At 45.4% G+C, this 18,928-nt stretch overlaps 1 protein-coding gene across 5 annotated transcripts in view; it reads left to right on the forward strand.

The window, feature by feature from the left end:
- pcdh19 (protocadherin 19) overlaps positions 1 to 18,928 on the forward strand; it is a 253,124-nt gene that overhangs the window by 106,286 nt on the left and 127,910 nt on the right. For 3 of the 5 annotated variants that reach the window (XM_072505203.1, XM_072505199.1, XM_072505201.1), the window contains 2 exons: positions 4,795 to 4,853; positions 12,515 to 12,687. In XM_072505203.1, coding sequence (XP_072361304.1) covers positions 4,795 to 4,853; positions 12,515 to 12,687 — 232 coding nt within the window. The remainder of the gene's footprint in view (positions 1 to 4,794; positions 4,854 to 12,514; positions 12,688 to 18,928) is intronic. The other 2 variants (XM_072505200.1, XM_072505202.1) reach the window with 1 other exon arrangement.

Below are 18,928 nucleotides of genomic sequence, written 5' to 3' on the forward strand. Positions count from 1 at the left end.
CCGGGGGGAATTCTCCCCGTCGGAGAATTCTTCGGCACCGGATATTCGGCGGGGGCGGGAACCGCGCCGCGCCGGTTGGCGGGTCGTCGTCCCCCCCCCCCGCGATTCTCCGGCCCGAATGGGCCGAAGTCCCGCCGCTAAAATGCCTGTCCCGCCGGCGTAGATTAAACCACCTCTCTTACCGGCGGGACAAGGCGGCGCGGGCGGGCTCCGGGGTCCTGGGGGCGGCGCGGGGCGATCTGGCCCCGGGGGGGTGCCCCCACGGTGGCCTGGCCCGCGATCGGGGCCCACCGATCCGCGGGCGGGCCTGTGCCGTGGGGGCACTCTTTCCCTTCCTCCTCCGCCATGGCAGAAGAGACTCCCTCCAATGCGCATGCGCGGGAATGCCGTCAGCAGCCGCTAACGCTCCCGCGCATGCGCCGCCCGTAGATGTCATTTCCGCGCCAGCTGGCGGGGCACCAAAGGCCTTTTCCGCCAGCTGGCGGGGCGGAAATCAGTCCGACGTGGGCCTAGCCCCTTAAGGTTGGGGCTCGGCCCCCAAAGATGCAGAGCATTCCGCACCTTTGGGGCGGCGCGATGCCCGACTGATTTGCGCCGTTTTGGGCGCCAGTCGGCGGACTTCGCGCCGTGTCCGGAGAATTCCGCCCATGATTCCACCTGTGCAGAGTCCAAAACTAAGGGTCCTGCTAAAAGATACAAACAAATATCTCAGGTCCACCGTCATTATAGCCTTGGTCCAAAAATGGACAAAATAGTTTAATTCCAGAGGTCAGGTGAGAATGACTGCCTTGACATCAATACAGCAATTGAGTGAGTGGCATTAAGCAGCCTTAGCAAAACTAATGTCATTAGGTGACTTTCCACTCTGTGGAGTCATACCTAGCTCAACGGATGATGGTGTGGTTTTTGGAGGCCAATCATATTCAGCTGTATCATCAATGTTTAAGTTAGTAGATTGGATGCTGATCAAGCAGTTGTTTGTCGAGCTTCTTTAGTGTTGTTGGGGCTGCATTAATCCAGACAAGTGGAGAGTATTCCACTGGAGTCCTGACTTGTGTCTTTTGGATGATGGACCGGTTTTAAGGAGTCAGGAGGTGATCTACCTTTTTCAGAATTCCTAGTCTGGCCTTCACAATGTCAGAAATTGGGATGTTCGCTAATGAGCATTCAGTGGCATTCACAACACCTCGGACAGTGTCTGAACCAGTCTGTGTATGTAGAAAGACGTAGACAACAGTCAGGCTTGGGTTGATAAGTGGCAAGCAACAATCATGCCACACAATTGACAGGCAATGAGGGTGGCATGGTGGCGCAGTGGTTAGCACTGCTGCCTCACGGCGCCGAGGACCCAGGTTCGATCCTGGTCCCGGGTCACTCTCGGTGTGGAGTTTGCACATTCTTCCTGTGTCTGCGTGAGTCTCACTCGTAACAACCCAAAAAGATGTGCAAGGTAGATGGATTGGCCAATCTAAATTGCCCCTTATTGGGAAAAAATATTTGGGTACTCTAAATTTTTTTTTTTTTTTTTAATTGACAGGCAATGACCATCTCCAACTAGTGAGAATTTCCAACATCTTCCCTTGAAGTACAGTGACATTACCATCATTGAATCAACACCCGAGGGTTATCATAGTGCAGAAATGTAACTGGATCAGACATATAAATACTGAGGGTAGAAAAGCAGGTCAGAGACTGGAAATTCTGCATAGTATCATTCGCCTCCTGATTCCTCAAAGGGTATGCATCATCTACTGGGTACAAGTCGGAATGTGATGCAACACTCTCCACTTGGCTGGATTAGTGAAGCTCCAACAACACACAAGAAGCTCAACAAAACAACCTGCTTGACCAGCACCCAGTCTACCATGTTAAACTTTTACTTCCTCCACTGCACACAGTGGCAGTAGAATGTATGACCTATAAAATGCACTGCAGCAACTCATCAAACCTCCTTCAATGGCACCTTATAAACCCAGGGCTTCTACCATCCATTACAATAACAGCAGCAAATATATGAGAACACTAATACCTGCAAGTTCCCCTCCAAGCCACACAGCATCCTGACTTGGAACTGCGTCACTGAACCTTTTCTGTCATTGGGTCAAAAACTTCACCAACAGCACTGTGGGTGTACCTACATCACATATTCTGCAGCAGTTCGAGGCAGCTTACCACAACCTTCTCAAGGACAATTAGGGACAGACAATACATATTGGCCTTGCCAGTGACACTGATCCCACGAACAAATTTTTTAAAATGTTATTGCACTCATCTTGACCATTGATAGTCTGGTTCAATCCTCAAGGCAATATTTGTAATGCTGTTACCCTGAACTGCAGTTTCTGACCATATTGTAGAATATTTGGATTTTACTGTTAACGTTGCCAAATGATTTCATTAAATTGTAATATGCTTAATTAACATACTTATGAAAAGATGGTCTTTCATAAAATAGATCTGATCAATTTCCCTTATTAACAATGATCGTCATTATATGCAAGATCAATACAGGTTATTAAAGGACCTGCCTTGTTAAAAAGGGCTGTTAAAGAAGACGTTTAGGTACAATGGCCAACATTGGTGTGGGGGGGAGGCAGTGAAACAGGGAGTGAGAGGGTAAGGTGAGGAGGTACAGAACAAAGGGAAACCTATCCATACCTGAGGAAAGAAGACTATTTCATAGTGTAAAGCAGAATGAATAATTAAATTTTTAGGGAGATGGAGGAGTCTGTGTTGGAGATAGCAATAAACTAAAGAAGCAAGGATGGCACTAAACTAAGCCAAGGCAGTAATGAGCAAAGGAAAACTTCAGTCTGTGTGTGAGAAACTGACATGGTGAGGAGATTTGTGAGGAAGAATGTAACGGGAGAGAGAAAGGAGGTCTCTGGAGACCGACGAGGTATTGGACATATAAAAAAGTATAATTAAGTTAGTTGCTGGAATTGTAGAAATCTTGTTGAACAGTATCATTGATTGAATGATTATGGAAATTACCTTCTGGTGAAGTCACAAAACACATAATCTGCACAAAAGAACATTTTGTCCAGTTGCTATCAGGTTGCTTTGCGCTTTCCTCCTAAATAAAATGATGTTTGCTGGAATATAGTCCCGTGCTCCCCCCCCCAGCTAAGTGTCTCAATGGTTGTTTGTGAATCTGAGCAGTATTGTGGGTTGGAGTATTACAGCCACGTTGGATACTGCCGTCATCTTACCTACATGCAGACTAGCTTCCCACTGTTGCTAATTCAGCTTGGAGAAGCCAATAATGTTGCTCTTTTTAACTGGATACTAATATGACAGTTATTAATGATGATATTGCTTTCAGAGTCACCAGTATCAGATGATACCACCACAAGGTTTAGCCGGATATCGATCAAAGACCCAACAACCAGTTAGTTCAAGTTCAATAATAGTTTATTTACACAAGAATTACTTCGACATGCAACATAAAACACTACAAGCTAAATTACGCGTAACACTACAACAACCTGTACTTAACTTCAGGCACTCAGCTTTATGCAGAGAAACAAGGCCTTTGTTCGGATCTTGCGTGGCTGGGTCTGGAGAAGTGATTTTGTTTCTGCAGGGCTCATCCGTCTGCTTGCGATAGTTGGTCTTGAACTTGCTTCTGGTCGTGGTGCTGCAATTGGTTTTGGGCACAAACCGGGGCCAAGAGAGTGCCAGTGTGCCGGGGCCAAAAGAGACTGAACACATGGCAGTGTCTCTTTTTATCCTTCGGGGGTTTCGCACTCTTCTGGGCGGTCCTTAGCTTTGGACCCAATAATTCAGCAGGCTTCGATTGCTGCCTTCGATTTTCGCCAATAAAGGTGCGGGTGCCTTGATGGCTGGGCGAGTCCTGAGCGGTCATTGACCTTGGTTGTTTGGGCTTCCTGGGTGAAGGGAGTGGCGCCGATGAGTTTGGATCTGGATCTGATACCGGAGTACAAGTCTTTTGTTCTGGGGAAATGGGCCATTAGAATGCAAATCGGCTGGGGGTTTCGATAGTGTCTGGTTATCTAGTGGCAAATATACACTTAAGCTCTGAGTTCATCTGGATCCTGCATTGGCCATATTTCCCATGATTCTTTGCAAGTGGCCATGTTTCCATTTATACATGGCCAGATGTGGTGTAGCCATCCCAGATGGTTACACCACCTCGATATGTTTTCACATTCATATTGTTACCATAATTTTCATGTAAATGCTATATAATGTCTCAAAAATAAAAAAGACAGTCAAATTTTGAAAACAAGAAATAAATACAGCTATTGCTGGAAATCTAAAAGGAAAAAATGCCGGAAGCATACAACTGGGCAAATAGTATCTGTGGAGAGAGAAGGTAGAGTAAATGTTTCAGACTGATAAACTGAGCCACAACCTAACCTTCATTCTCCAATTATAAAACCCTATTCTGTAAAATGTTTTTGCTTCATTTCACTTGTGTATGTATGATATGTATTGTTGTCACAACAAGTGGCTTTCTAAAGAGCTCTAGTCACAACCACGGAACACTGTTCTCCATTGCAAGCTTGCTTCCCTACAACAGAAATGAATGGCAAGCTGAAGATCTCAATGAACCTATCTATAAGAGTGATATCTCACTGACATTCGATTGAAGATGAACTGAAGTGATTAGGCTCAGGATGGATGTGGAGGTTTTGAGATCAAACAAAATAAAGTACTTTTTGGGGGGAATGGTTAAGAGGACCCAGCTTGTTCTACTGATTACAAATCGTGTGAGTTCAGAATGCTGCAGTCTTTATTTTCATTCATTTCTCTTTGTTTTATCTTTAGTCAGAAAACTACTCCATTGAGTCAAGCTACGTAAACAGCAGACAGCACCTCATTAAAAGGTAAGTCACACCCTTGTGCAGCATTAAACAGTTTGAGTGTATTCACATGATGAAGCGATCTGCCAATTATTTTTGTGTCCCTCTTGTTATTGTTAGATCTTCACCATTATCCTGATTTGGCCACATCCCACTCTGATTTAATGCTGGTCAATCTTCTCTCAGCAACTCTCTCCCTTCATGCAGAAGAAATCACCTCGGTGTCAAATTTTGTTCACAGTTCGAGCCGTCTAAAAGCATCTATTAGCGAACAAAATAGAAAAGATTATCACTGATAAAAGACCTCAGTTCCAATCTGGTTCACAGTGACACCCGGCCAACGTGCAAGAAAAGGGATTCTGGGGATAGCCACAAAAGGCACGATGAAGCAAGGCGCACTGAGAGAAAGCTATTAGAAAACTCCCCGCCAGCTTCCAGTAGGGCTTAATGGGAGAAAGTCTGCTGAGAGCAACAGGGAAAATTGCAAGTGGGTACAGAGGAAATTAAATCGGATGGTGACAGACAGAATAACAGCTTCTGCACAGAGTCCTGCAGACTTAAATTGGAAATAGCCAATATTTTCTCAGAATTTTAAAAATAAGTGTATTTTTTTAAAGATGATAATCTCTTCAGCTGTATTGAAAATTAGAAATGATTGAGGGTAAACCCACCTGTAGATGTCAAGTTTTCATTCTTTCCATGTGTTCATGGGCGGAACAGTAGCACAGTGGTTAGCATTGTTGATTCACAACGTCAGGGACCTGGGTTCGATTCCCGGCTTGGGTCAATGTCTGTGCGGAGTCTGCCCGTTCTTCCCATGTCTGCATAGGTTTCCTCCCGCAGTCCAAAAATGTGCAGGTTCAGTGGATTGGCCATGTTAAATTGCCCTTGGTGTCCAAAAGGTTAGGTAGTGTTATGGGGATAGGGTGGAGGTGTGGGCTTAAGTCGGGTCCTCTTTCCAAGGGCCGGTGCAGACTCGATGGGCCGAATGGCCTCCTGCACTGTAACTTCTATGATTCAAAAACTATGCACAGAATATTGCATCAATAATAAATACAAATAGCCTGCAGAGAGAGGTAGAGTTGGGATGCATTCCACATACTTGCAAGTTTTAGACTCGAACTAACCCATTATTATATTTGATAATATGGGATCAGAAATTAGCTGTACTGCTGACCTCTGCTTTTTCATCCTTTTGGGAAAACAGTGCAAAGTAGTTTCATTAAAAGTTATAAATTCATTTGGTGGTGTGTCATGTAATTATCCAGTGATTGCAGCTTATAACCAACAGCTCCAGAGCTTTTTGACAGTTTTTTTCTCCATTGCCAATTGCTTCCTCTTCCTTTCGTCCCTTTGTTGTAGTGATTGCTGCTCTGTTCAAAATGACAGAGCTTTGGTATATTGCCATTCCAAAAACAGCTCAGTTCATAGACCTGTTTAACCTCATGGTCTCACCACCAAACAGAACTTTATTCTTACCTGAAGTCCACAAGTATACAATATCCCTCATCACTGGAGAGCAATCGGCAAATGGAAACCCTGAATTGGACTGATCTGATCTCTCCACACATGTTCATCCAATGCCTGTGTCTATGTATTTGCATTGTGTATTTTCTTTTCATGTAAGGAATGATCTGTTTGAGCTGCTCGCAGAACAATACTTTTCACTGTACCTTGGTACACGTGACAATAAACCAATCCAATCCAGAACGTTTCTGCCGAGACTTTTCATCTTCATCTTGGAGAGCTGACCTCCATGTGTTGCACTTTTTTGCCTTTGTCATTGTGCGCCAACCTCTGCTGGGCTGTGATTCGCCTATTTGGAGTGCGCACGCGAGGGACTGATTCCACCATTGGGGGTTGGGGACAGAGGTACCCTCAGTGGATCAGCCGCTTTTTACAGTGCCACCCGATTCTCCTGGTGATTGAAGCTGCTGGAAAATATAATCAGGCAAGCTGCATAACAAGTTATTGAACCTCTACCGAGGTTTTGCACCCCTACCAGAGCTGTCAGTTCCAGCCGTGCTGTCAGGGTTCAAATTTCACTCCCACTGAGGTTTAACAAATCCCAATGACGAATGGAATAAAGAAGCATAGCAGCACATTAAATACGTAGAAAACCAGCTCAAGTGTAAAACATGCAGTGTAAATTGCATATGGGGAAAGATATCAATGCTAAGGGAGGGGGTAATGACCAATGTGCATTAGTTTACTCTCCTCCCCCTCCCTGGACTAGTTTGTTCCCAGGATCGGTCCCTCAGTGTAAACTCTGTGTAAAAAACAGCTTGTAATATTTTAATTTTAATAAATGCAGTTCTGCTACTAAGAATATAGCACAAGGACATGCTTGTGTATTGCTTTCCAATCTGGGAGTATCCGTCTTCAAGGGTAATTTATAAACAGACTAGCCTGAACATAAAGTATGTTTTATCTCCATTTGTTTTTTGTTAACATTGCCACTTTCCCATTTAAAGGTAATTATATCCTGCAGCAGCAATCCAACAACAGTGGATTTTCTTTCAAACAAGCTCAGGTATACAAGAAGTGACCCATTGGTCAATTCTGAGAATGCAGAATTAAGCCGAAATTGACAAGAAGGCTTTAGAAATAGAGATAAAGCAGATTTAACACAAATCATTTACAGAGCGATGGATTGTAGCATATAAACTAAATTTGCTTTGCCCTACTTAACAACAGCAAAGAATAAAGAAAAATACAGCACAGGAACAGGCCCTTCGGCCCTCCAAACCCGTGCCGACTATGCTGCCCGACTAAACTACAATCTTCTGCACTTCCTGGGTCCGTATCCTTCTATTCCCATCCTATTCATGTATTTGTCAAGATGCCCCTTAAATGTCACTTTCGTCCCTGCTTCCACCACCTCCTCCGGTAGCGAGTTCCAGGCACCCACTATCCTATGTGTAAAAAACTTGCCTCGCACATCTACTCTAAACCTTGCCCCTCACACCTTAAACCTATGCCCCCTAGTAATTGACCCCTCTACCCTGGGGAAAAGCCTCTGACTACCCACTCTGTCTATGCCCCTCACAATTTTGTAGACCTCTATCAGGTTGCCCCTCAACCTCGGGCGTTCCAATGAGAACAAACCAAGTTTTTTCAACCGCTCCTCATAGCTAATGCCCTCCATACCAGGCAACATTCTGGTAAATCTCTTCTGCACCCTCTCTAAAGCCTCCACATCCTTCTGGTAGTGTGGCGACCAGAATTAAACACTATACTCCAAGTGTGGCCTAACTAAGGTTCTATACAGCTGCAACATGACTTGCCAATTCTTATACTCAATGCCTCGGCCAATGAAGGCAAGCATACCGTATGCCTTCTTGACTACCTTCTCCACCTGTGTTGCCCCTTTCAGTGACCTGTGGACCTGTACACCTAGATCTCTCTGACTTTCAATACTCTTGAGGGTTCTACCATTCACTGTATATTCCCTACCTGCATTAGACCTTCCAAAATGCATTACTTCTCATTTGTCTGGATTAAACTCCATCTGCCATCTCTCTTCCCAAGTCTCCAAACAATCTAAATCCTGCTGTATCCTCTGACAGTCCTCATCGCTATCCGCAATTCCACCAACCTTTGTGTCGTCTGCAAACTTACTAATCAGACCAGTTACATTTTCCTCCAAATCATTTATATATGCAACAAACAGCAACGGTCCCAGCACTGATCCCTGCGGAACACCACTAGTCACAGCCCTCCAATTAGAAAAGCATCCTTCCATTGCTACTCTCTGCCTTCTATGACCTAGCCAGTTCTGTTTCCACCTTGCCAGCTCACCCCTGATCCCGTGTGACTTCACCTTTTGTACTAGTCTACCATGAGGGATCTTGTCAAAGGTCTTACTGAAGTCCATATAGACAACATCCACTGCCCTACCTGCATCAATCATCTTTGTGACCTCCTCGAAAAACTCTATCAAGTTAGTGAGACACGACCTCCCCTTCACAAAACCATGCTGCCTCTCACTAATACGTCCATTTGCTTCCAAATGGGAGTAGATCCTGTCTCGAAGAATTCTCTCCAGTAATTTCCCTACTACTGACGTAAGGCTCACCGGCCTGTAGTTCCCTGGATTATCCTTGCTACCCTTCTTAAACAGAGGAACAACATTGGCTATTCTCCAGTCCTCCGGGACATCACCTGAAGACAGTGAGGATCCAAAGATTTCTGTCAAGGCCTCAGCAATTTCCTCTCTAGCCTCCTTCAGTATTCTGGGGTAGATCCCATCAGGCCCTGGGGACTTATCTCCCTTAATGTTTTTCAAGACGCCCAACACCTCGTCTTTTTGGATCTCAATGTGACCCAGGCTATCTACACACCCTTCTCCAGACTCAACATCTACCAATTCCTTCTCTTTAGTGAATACTGATGCAAAGTATTCATTTAGTACCTCGCCCATTTCCTCTGGCGCCACACATAGATTCCCTTGCCTATCCTTCAGCGGGCCAACCATTTCCCTGGCTACCCTCTTGCTTTTTATGTATGTGTAAAAAGCCTTGGGATTTTCCTTAACCCTATTTGCCAATGACTTTTCGTGACCCCTTCTAGCCCTCCTGACTCCTTGCTTAAGTTCCTTCCTACTTTCCTTATATTCCACACAGGCTTCGCCTGGTAAGCCTTTTAGCCCTGACAAATGTCTCCTTTTTCTTTTCGACGAGGGCTACAATATCTCTCGTTATCCAAGGTTCCCGAAAATTGCAGTATTTATCCTTCTTCCTCACAGGAACATGCCGGTCATGAATTCCTTTCAACTGACACCTGAAAGCCTCTCACATGTCAGATGTTGATTTACCCTCAAACATCCGCCCCCAATCTAGGTTCTTCAGTTCCCGCCTAATATTGTTATAATTAGCCTTCCCCCAATTTAGCACATTCACCCTAGGACCACTCCTATCCTTGTCCACCAGCACTTTAAAACTTACTAAATTGTGGTCACTGAAACTTCGACCACCTGGCCGGGCTCATTCCCCAATACCAGGTCCAGTACCACCCCATCCCTAGTTGGACTGTCGACATATTGTTTTAAGAAGCCCACCTGGATGCCCCTTACAAACTCTGCCCCGTCCAAGCCCCTGGCACTAAGTGAGTCCCAGTCAATATTGGGGAAGTTGAAGTCTCCCATCACCACAACCCTGTTGTTTTTACTCTTTTCCAAAATCTGTCTACGTATCTGCTCCTCTATCTCCCGCTGGCTGTTGGGAGGCTTGTAGTAAACCCCCAACATTGTGACTGCACCCTTCTTATTCCTGATCTCTACCCATATAGCCTCACTGCCCTCTGAGGTGTCCTCCCGTAGTACAGCTGTGATATCCTCCCTAACCAGTAGCGCAACTCCGCCACCCCTTTTACATCCTCCTCTATCCCACCTGAAACATCTAACTCCTGGAACGTTTAGCTGCCAATCCTGCCCTTCCCTCAACCAGATCTCTGTAATGGCAACAACATCATAGTTCCAAGTACTAATCCAAGCTCTAAGTTCATCTGCCTTACCCGTAATACTTCTTGCATTAAAACATATGCACTTCAGGCCACCAGAGCCGCTGTGTTCAGCAACTTCACCCTGTCTGCTCTGCCTCAGAGCCATACTGTCCCTATTCCCTAGTTCTCCCTCAATGCTCTCACCTTCTGACCTATTGCTCCCGTGCCCACCCCCTTGCCATACTAGTTTAAACCCTCCCGCATGACATTAGCAAACCTCGCGGCCAGGATATTTATGCCTCTCCAGTTTAGATGCAACCCGTCCTTCTTATATAGGTCACACCTGCCCCGGAAGAGCTGCCAGTGGTCCGGATAACGGAAACCCTCCCTCCTACACCAGCTGTTTAGCCATGTGCTTAGCTGCTCTATCTTCCTATTTCTAGCCTCACTGGCACGTGGCACAGGGAGTAATCCCGAGATTACAACCCTAGAGGTCCTGTCTTTTAACTTTCTGCCTAGCTCCCTGAACTCCTGCTGCAGGACCTCATGCCCCTTCCTGCCTATGTCATTAGTACCAATATGTACAACGACCTCTGCCTGTTTGCCCTCCCCCTTCAGGATGCCCTCTACCTGTTCGGAGACATCCTGGACCCTGGCACCAGGGAGGCAACATACCATCCTGGAGTCTCTTTCATGTCCACAGAAGCGCCTATCTGTGCCCCTGACTATAGAGTCCTCTATGACTATTGTTCTTCTGCGCTTTGACCCTCCCTTCTGAACATCAGAGCCAGCCACTGCTCTGGCTGCTGCTGTTATCCCCTGATAGGCTATCCCCTCCGACAGTATCCAAAGGGGTATACCTGTTCGAGAGGGGGACAACCACAGGGGATTCCTGCACTGACTGCCTGCCCTTTCTGGTGGTCACCCATTTCTCTGCCTGCACCTTGGGTGTGACCACATTTATATAACTGCTATCTATGACGCTTTCCGCCACCTGCATGCTCCTAAGTGCATCCAATTGCTGCTCCAACCGAACCATGCGGTCTGTGAGGAGCTCCAGTTGGGTGCACTTTCTGCAGATGAAGCCATCCGGGACGCTGGAAGCCTCCCGGACCTGCCACATCTCACAGTCAGAGCACTGCACCCCTCTAGCTGACATTGCGTCAATTAATTAGTAAATTGAAGTTAAAAGTTTTTTTTTAAATGTTTTAAGTTACTGTTAACTATATGTTTCCTAGCACTAGATTTCTACTATAAATGTGAAAGCTCAATACAGTACTCTCCGATCTCTGGCTTAGATACCCCTCTAATTATAATTATGTTTAATTAGTTTACCAATACTTAATTTTTTAAGTTTAGTGTATATTCCCAACCAGCCAATCAGGTCACAGCTTTTCTGTGATGTCACTTCAGTTTCCCCCCACCCCACCCCCACACACACAATTTGAAAAGGTAATAAAAGTAAAAATGAGTAAAAATCACTTACTTATCTTCTGAGGGTCTCAGGTTCTCTCCCTGCTGATTAAAAGTTACAGGCCAGGAGAAAGAGAGAGAACAAAACAGTAGGGAAAAAGCACCTTCTCCCACTCTGCACCGAATTACCTCACTGCACCAAATTACCAAGTTTCAAATTCTCACTCTGGATGTGTCTTACTCACTCAGGCTGTATCTCTTTGACCTGCGCAACGCTTACTGAGTGCGCTGTCTGTCTGTCTTTTATACAGACTTCAGGATGACTCACACTACTTAAACTTCAAAGAGACAAATACAATGTGTACCTTTGTGCCCCTAAACAGGCCTCAGGTGACTGCCAGATAACTGCCTCTCAGCAATTAGGGTGGGGGCAGCTTCAGCCAATCAGACACTAATCTACACTGCACTTTTAACTGAAAAACAGCAGAATTAGATTTACCACTTACCTTTCCTGGTTACCTCAGTGCACCAAATTACCAAGTTTCAAATTCGCACTCTGGATGGGTCTTACTCACTCAGGCTGTGTCTCTTTGACCTGCGCAACGCTTACTCCAACAGCAAACCTGGGGGGCGGGGTGCGGGTGCTGCATTAGGGAAAAATATGACTTCTTGGTTTTGATACATTTTGACACATTGTAATATCTGGCTGTGTATGTTTGATGGGTTTCATTGTACGGCAATATGTATTGCAATGCATTTCTTTTCCATAAGGAGAGCATTATCTGGTACTGCTAGGATTGATAATAAATCAGTATTGCTTCACACTCCAGTAGTTCCACATTCAAAGACCTGGAAAGAAACAGTCTCAAGGACAGTGGACATGAAGAAAGTGACCAAACTGACAGCGAACATGATGCGCATCGAGGCCTGTATTGTGACACAGCCATCAATGAAGTGTTGAATACTACTCTCAATTCCGCCGGGTCTCAGGTACCTGAACAAGGTAAGATGATTAAAGTAATGTTGCCAAGGTCACGGCAAAAGATTGGTAGGTGTAATGGATTTCTCCTTTGTACTCATACATTTAGTGAACATGGATACTGATCATGATACCCTGCCCTGGGCTCAGGGTGATTCAGTGGCATTTGTTTTTTGAGAAAATTTGTTCAAATTAAGTAATAATCACATGAGGTGCCCTTTACACTACTTTAATTTGAATTAATATACAACTCAAATTAAGTAATTCTGTATTTAGACTGCAAGTACACTTTGCTGGGCTAATTTATGAAAAGTTCTTCATTTAAATTCAAATAAACCCTTTTTTGTGAATAATTTAAAGTTTATTTATATATTAACTCTAGTAAAACAGGTTATTAATCAACTTGGATTTTTTAAGAATGATTGTTTTTAAATCAGAAAGGACTTCCATCGTGTTATTGCTTAAAGGGGCACAGACTTCATGAGAAGCTGTTTGGCTTTTTTCCTTCCCCCAATCAAATGGTTTACCACAGAATAAATGTTTCATTTTGACACAGGGCTGCGTGGCCATTTTAGTACTATTTGCAAATTGTTTTTCCACTGAAAGCTGTGCCTTTAATTATTTCTTCATTTGTTCTTGGGATACGGCTGCAAGGCTGTAGTTATTGCCTATCTCTCATTACCACTGAGACAGTGGATGGCTGAGTGCTTGTAGAGATGTCGATTCCACAATGGTATTAGAAAGGGACACCCAAGACATTAATCCAGCAAAAAGAAATTAGCGATATATGCCCAAGTCAAGATGTTGTGTGACTTGAAGGAAGAATGGAGATATTGGTGTCCTCAAGACATGCTGCTTTTCTCCTCGGTGGAAGAGTTCGCAGAGAAGGGACGTGCAATAGGAGTATCTTAGGTTTGTTGATATGAAGTCATAACTCAGAAGCTGTCTTCTTTTATGACACAGAGATAATACAAGTGTATTGCAGAAAGTTAAGTGGACGTTACTCGGAAGGAAAGAGGTTGGTGTAGTGTGATTCTTCATTTTTGTGTTGAATCTCAGCATTAAAGAGGCAGTGCAAATTCTTAACCCATGGTTGTTTGTGATTGGATCTCATCTACTGCATGGGGTACTTAAGTACAGTTATCTCAATGAAAAAGAGGAAATCTAAGCTGATTTTGACATCACTATATCAACATGCTGGAAAAGATGAGTCCTCAGTTCCCATTGATAGGGTCACTGTTATAGTTGACATGCCCATGGCTGTTGTAAATTTGCAAGATTCCTAGCCTCTGACCTGCACTTGTAGCCACCAGTATTTATATCGCTGTCCAGTTAAGTTTCTGGTCAATGGTAAGCCCCCAGGCTGTTGATAGTGGGGGAATTCAGCGATGGTAATGCCATTGAATGTCAAAGGGTGATGGTTAGATCCTCTCTTGTTGGAAATGGTTATTGCCTGGGACTTGTGTGGGCCGAATGATACTTGCCACGTGTCAGCCCAAGTCTGTATATTATCCAGGTCTTTGGACATGGACTGCACCTGTAACTGAGGAATCGCAGATGGTGTTGAACATTGTGCAATCATGAGCAAATATCCCCACTTCTGATTTATGATGGAAGGGAGGTCATTGATGAAACAGCTGAAGGTGCTTGGGCCTAGGATACTACCTGAGCCGTAATGTCCTGGAGCTGAGATGACTGATCTCAAACAACCACAACTCTCTTCCTTTGTGCCAGGCATGACTCCAACCAGTGAAGAGTTTGTCCCCTGATTCCCATTGACTCCAGTTTCGCTGGGGCTCCTTGATGCCATACACCAACAAATGTGGCCTTGATGTCAAGGCAGCGTTTAACTCTCACCTCACAATTCAGCTTTTTGTCCATGTTTGAACCAAGGCTGTAACGCGGTCAGGAGCAGAGTGAGCCTGGCGGAATCCAAACTGAGCATCAGTGAGCAGGTTATTGCTGAGTAAGTGCCACTGTTCACGATCCCTTCACCTCTTTACTGATGATCAAGATTAAACTGATGGGGCGGTAATTGACCAAGTTGAATTTGGCCTGCTTTTTGTGTATATGACATAGCTGGGCAACTTTCCACATTGCTGGTTAGCTGCCAGTGTTGTAGCTGCACTGGAACAGCTTGGCTAGGGGTGTGTGGTAGGTTTTGGAGCACAAGTCTTCAGTACTATTGCCAGAATATTGTCAGGGCCCAGAGACATTGCAGTATCAAAGTCACCAATAGTGATTAAAATGGAGATGGTCAAGTCACTGTAATCGTAGATGGGGACGTGTGGTTGGAGGAGATTACAGCGATAAGGAAGGTTTAGGCAGTGGAGGAATTTGAAAACAAGGTTGGAAATTTTAAAATCGAGGCGTTGTTTAATTGAGAGCCAGCAGAGGTCAAGGCGCGAGTTAACAGGCAGCTGAATTTAGATGAGCTCAAGTTTATCAAGAGTGAAATGAGGGAAGCTGACCAGCAGTGAAGTGGAACAGTAAACTTAAAGGTAACAAAGGCATGCATAGGGGTTTCAGCAACAGATGAGCTGAGACAGAGGCAGAGTTGGGCCATGATACTGAAATGGAATTAGGCAGTCTTAATGATGGAGCAGATATGTGGTCAGAAGTTCATCTCGCAGTCAGATATGACTTGTGAACAGTCTGGTTGAGCCTCAGACGGTTTGCCACGGAGAGGGATGGAGTCAATGGCTATGGAATAGAATTTTTAGAATAGAGGTGTTCACAATTAAATAGGTTTTGTGACAGTACCTCAGGAGAAACTGTTCCTGCTGATAAATAGGTTGATAAACAGAGGATACTGATTTAAGTCAACTGAAAAAAGAAGAGGGGGAGTGAGGTGAATGTTTTTCTGCAGAGAATTTGATCTGACCCTGATAAGATGGCAGAAACAGATTCAATAGTAACTTTCAAAATGGAACAGGGTATGTAATTGCAGGACCATGGGGAAAGAGCAGGGGAGTGCAAACAATTGGATAGCTTTCTGAGAACAGGCACAAAGGGCCAAATGGCTTCCTTCTGTGTTGTAGGATTCTGTGATATGGGCCGGGATTCTCCCCTACCCAGCGGGGCGGGGGGTCCCGCGGGATGCAGTGGCGGGAACCACTCCGGCGTCGGGCCACCCCAAAGGTGCGGATTTCTCCGCACCTTTAGGGGCCAAGCCCTCACCTTGAGGGGCTAGGCCTGCGCCAGAGTGGTTGGCGTGCCGCCGGCTGGCGGGAAAGGCCTTTGGCGCCACGCCAGCCGGGGCCGAAGGGATTCCGCCGGCCGGCAGAAGTCTGCGCATGCACGGGAGCATCAGCGGCTGCTGACGTCATCCCTACGCATGCACGGGGGGGGGGGTCACTTCCGCATCGGCCATCACGGAGGCTATGGCCGAGGCGGAAGGAAAAAAGTGCCCCCACGGCACAGGCCCGCCTGCGGATCGGTGGGCCCCGATCGCGGACCAGGCCACCGTGGGGGCACCCCCCGGGGCCAGATCGTTCCGCCCCCCCCCCCCCAGGACCCTGGAGCCCGCCAGCCCCTCCGGTAAGGTAGGTGGTTTGATTCACAGCAGCGGGACTTCGGCCCATCGCGGGCCGGAGAATCGCCGGGGGGGAACCCGCCGACCGGCGTGGCGCGATTCCCGCCCCAACCGAATTTTCGGTGCCGGAGAATTCGGCGGCCGGCGGGGGCGGGATTTACGCCGCCCCCGGCGATTCTCCGACCTGGCGGGAGGTCGGAAAATCTCGCCCATGGTTTGTGATAAATAACCTGATACTGTTACTGGTCGCCTGTGGATCTGACTGTAAATGAAAGTTGGCACATCTGACGTCAGCTAACACTTTTTGCAGGTTCCCGAATCTGCCACAAATTCTCAACATTCAGCCAGGATATCAGCTCTGTTTACTTGTCTGTTTTTATCATACTTAATTCAATTTGTGATCAAATTACACCAAGAAAGGTACTTGCCTCTCATCTATATAATATTTAAAAATAAATTCTTCCACCTTATTATGATTGTGTTTGCAGATCCATTTTAAGATCCAGCCTGCGGACCTTAGTGTATGTGGAACATTGGGCCATCACTGAATGGTTCTATTGAAATTTCCACAGGCCAACCAACTGGATGTCCTTTGGAAAGTGCCCACACCTAGAAATTACAATTTAAACAAATTCCTGTTTCTACATCTGAAGGCACACTAAGGAGCAGCTCAGAGCATCTCAGGCAATTGCAGCTTTGTTCCTATCATCTCAAGATCAGAAAACAGATAGATCAAGCCCAAATCTTCCTGATGTCGTTGGCTTATGCCCGCATGAGGCAATACACTTATTGGCTTCGTCATTTATGAGAGATAAGGGGCGGGATTTTCCAGTCTTGACTGTGGCAGGACCTGTTGCGAGCGAGAAAGGAAAATTTGGGGTTCCAGCCAAAACTCCATTCACTTTCAGCGGCACCAGAAAATCCCAGTGAACACTTCGGATAAGGGAGGCCATTTAGCTCATCAGTAGGCTCGATGGCTAACATGTGGATCAGATTAACATTGGCAACACGGGGTTCAGTCCACGTGCTGGCTTAGGTGAATATTGGGCACACCTCATGGTAGTGAAAATCACAACTCACACAGTCATGCTGAGGCGATTAATGGCCTAGAACCTGACTTCAGGAAGAGAACGCAAGGATAAAGGATAACTTATAATAGTTATTCTATAGCAAACACCAGAAAGAGGTTGCCCGTCTGGTTCAACATCTCGTTAGTTGGCCTACCTTTTAACAAACTCTCAGCCACCAGTGAACACAAACACGATATCCTCAGAAATGGAATTTGAAATAAAAATCATATTTTCAGAGCTGTAGCACCATACCGAAAAGGTGAAATTCCCATGCTAAGTTCAACTCATTCTCCGGAGCAGAAGCAATTTTACTCACGGTGACTGTTATATTTCTTTGTTGCCGCAAAAAGAAAAGATATGGAGGTGCCCACCCCCTGGATTCTTGTAAAATACGATGAGAGGTTTATTAAGAGTGTTGCTCGTACAATCAAGATGGTGATCTGCTCAAAGCCCACGCAAACACTCTGCTGACATCACTGCGCATCACGTTTCGCTGAATCAGCAAGAATATTAGATAATAGCATAATAATCTTTATTGTCACAAGTAGGCTCATATTAACACTGCAATGAAGTTACTGTGAAAAGCCCCTCATTGCCACACTCCGGCGCCTGTTCAGGTACACAGAGGGTGAATTCAAAATGTCTAAATTACCTAACAGCCCGTCTTTCAGGACTTGTGGAAGGGAACCGGAGCACCTGGAAGAAACCCACGCAGACACAGGGAGAACGTGCAGACTCCACACAGACAGTGACCCACGCCGGGAATCGAACCTGGGACCCTGGAGCTGTGAAGCAACAGTGCTACCCACTGTGTTACCGTGCAGTGACAAGTTCAGATTTTGTTTCTGAGGACTTTTCAATACTTATAGTGACAGATACTGAAATAACTACTCAAGACGTACTATCTACAGAAAGGAATGAGCACACTTCTGATGTCGCAAGTAGCCGAGTTCAAGAACACCAAATTCTATCAATAAGGGATAGGCGTTCACCACAAAGACTGTCTTATTGAACTGTGTATATATAAAGAAATAACTTACCAGGGAATCTATTAGATAAATAATTGTTGTTGTTGCACTCGTGAAGTAAAGAGGGAGGGGTGTTATGTATCTGTGAATACATTGGCTGGCTTCGTGTCAGTTTGTAATGACGCGAGCAGTGTTTGCGTGGGGTTTCGGCAGATCATCATCCTGATTGTTTCAGAAACACCTTTAATAAACCTCTCATCGGTGTTTGCAAGAATCGGATCTTGGTCCCTTCCATACCTTTTCTCTTTGTGGCAACAAAGAAACACAGCAAATACCAAGTCAACTGCAATTGTTTCCAGAATTTTTATAACATGGAGAGATATTTCATTTCTCAAAGGCTCTAAATGTAAAAACGCCAGCAACAGCCTGCAATTAGATTGGACCCGTACCAAAGTAAAACATTACTCCCATGACAGGTAAAATAAGTTGACAACAAAGCAAAGAAAGATACATTTAGTGCAGGTGACCAACAGCTTGGTCAAAGAGCTCATTTTTAAGAAGTGCTTTAAGGGAGGAGAGAGACAAGGAGGTCTAGGGAGGGAATTCCAAAACTTCGGGCCGAAGCAGTGAAGGCTGCACAAGAGGTTATAATTGGAGAAGATCCATGTTCTCGGAAACAGCAGAACAACCTG

This window comes from Scyliorhinus torazame, chromosome 5, assembly GCF_047496885.1.
Source record: "Scyliorhinus torazame isolate Kashiwa2021f chromosome 5, sScyTor2.1, whole genome shotgun sequence".
Lineage (NCBI taxonomy): Eukaryota > Metazoa > Chordata > Chondrichthyes > Carcharhiniformes > Scyliorhinidae > Scyliorhinus > Scyliorhinus torazame.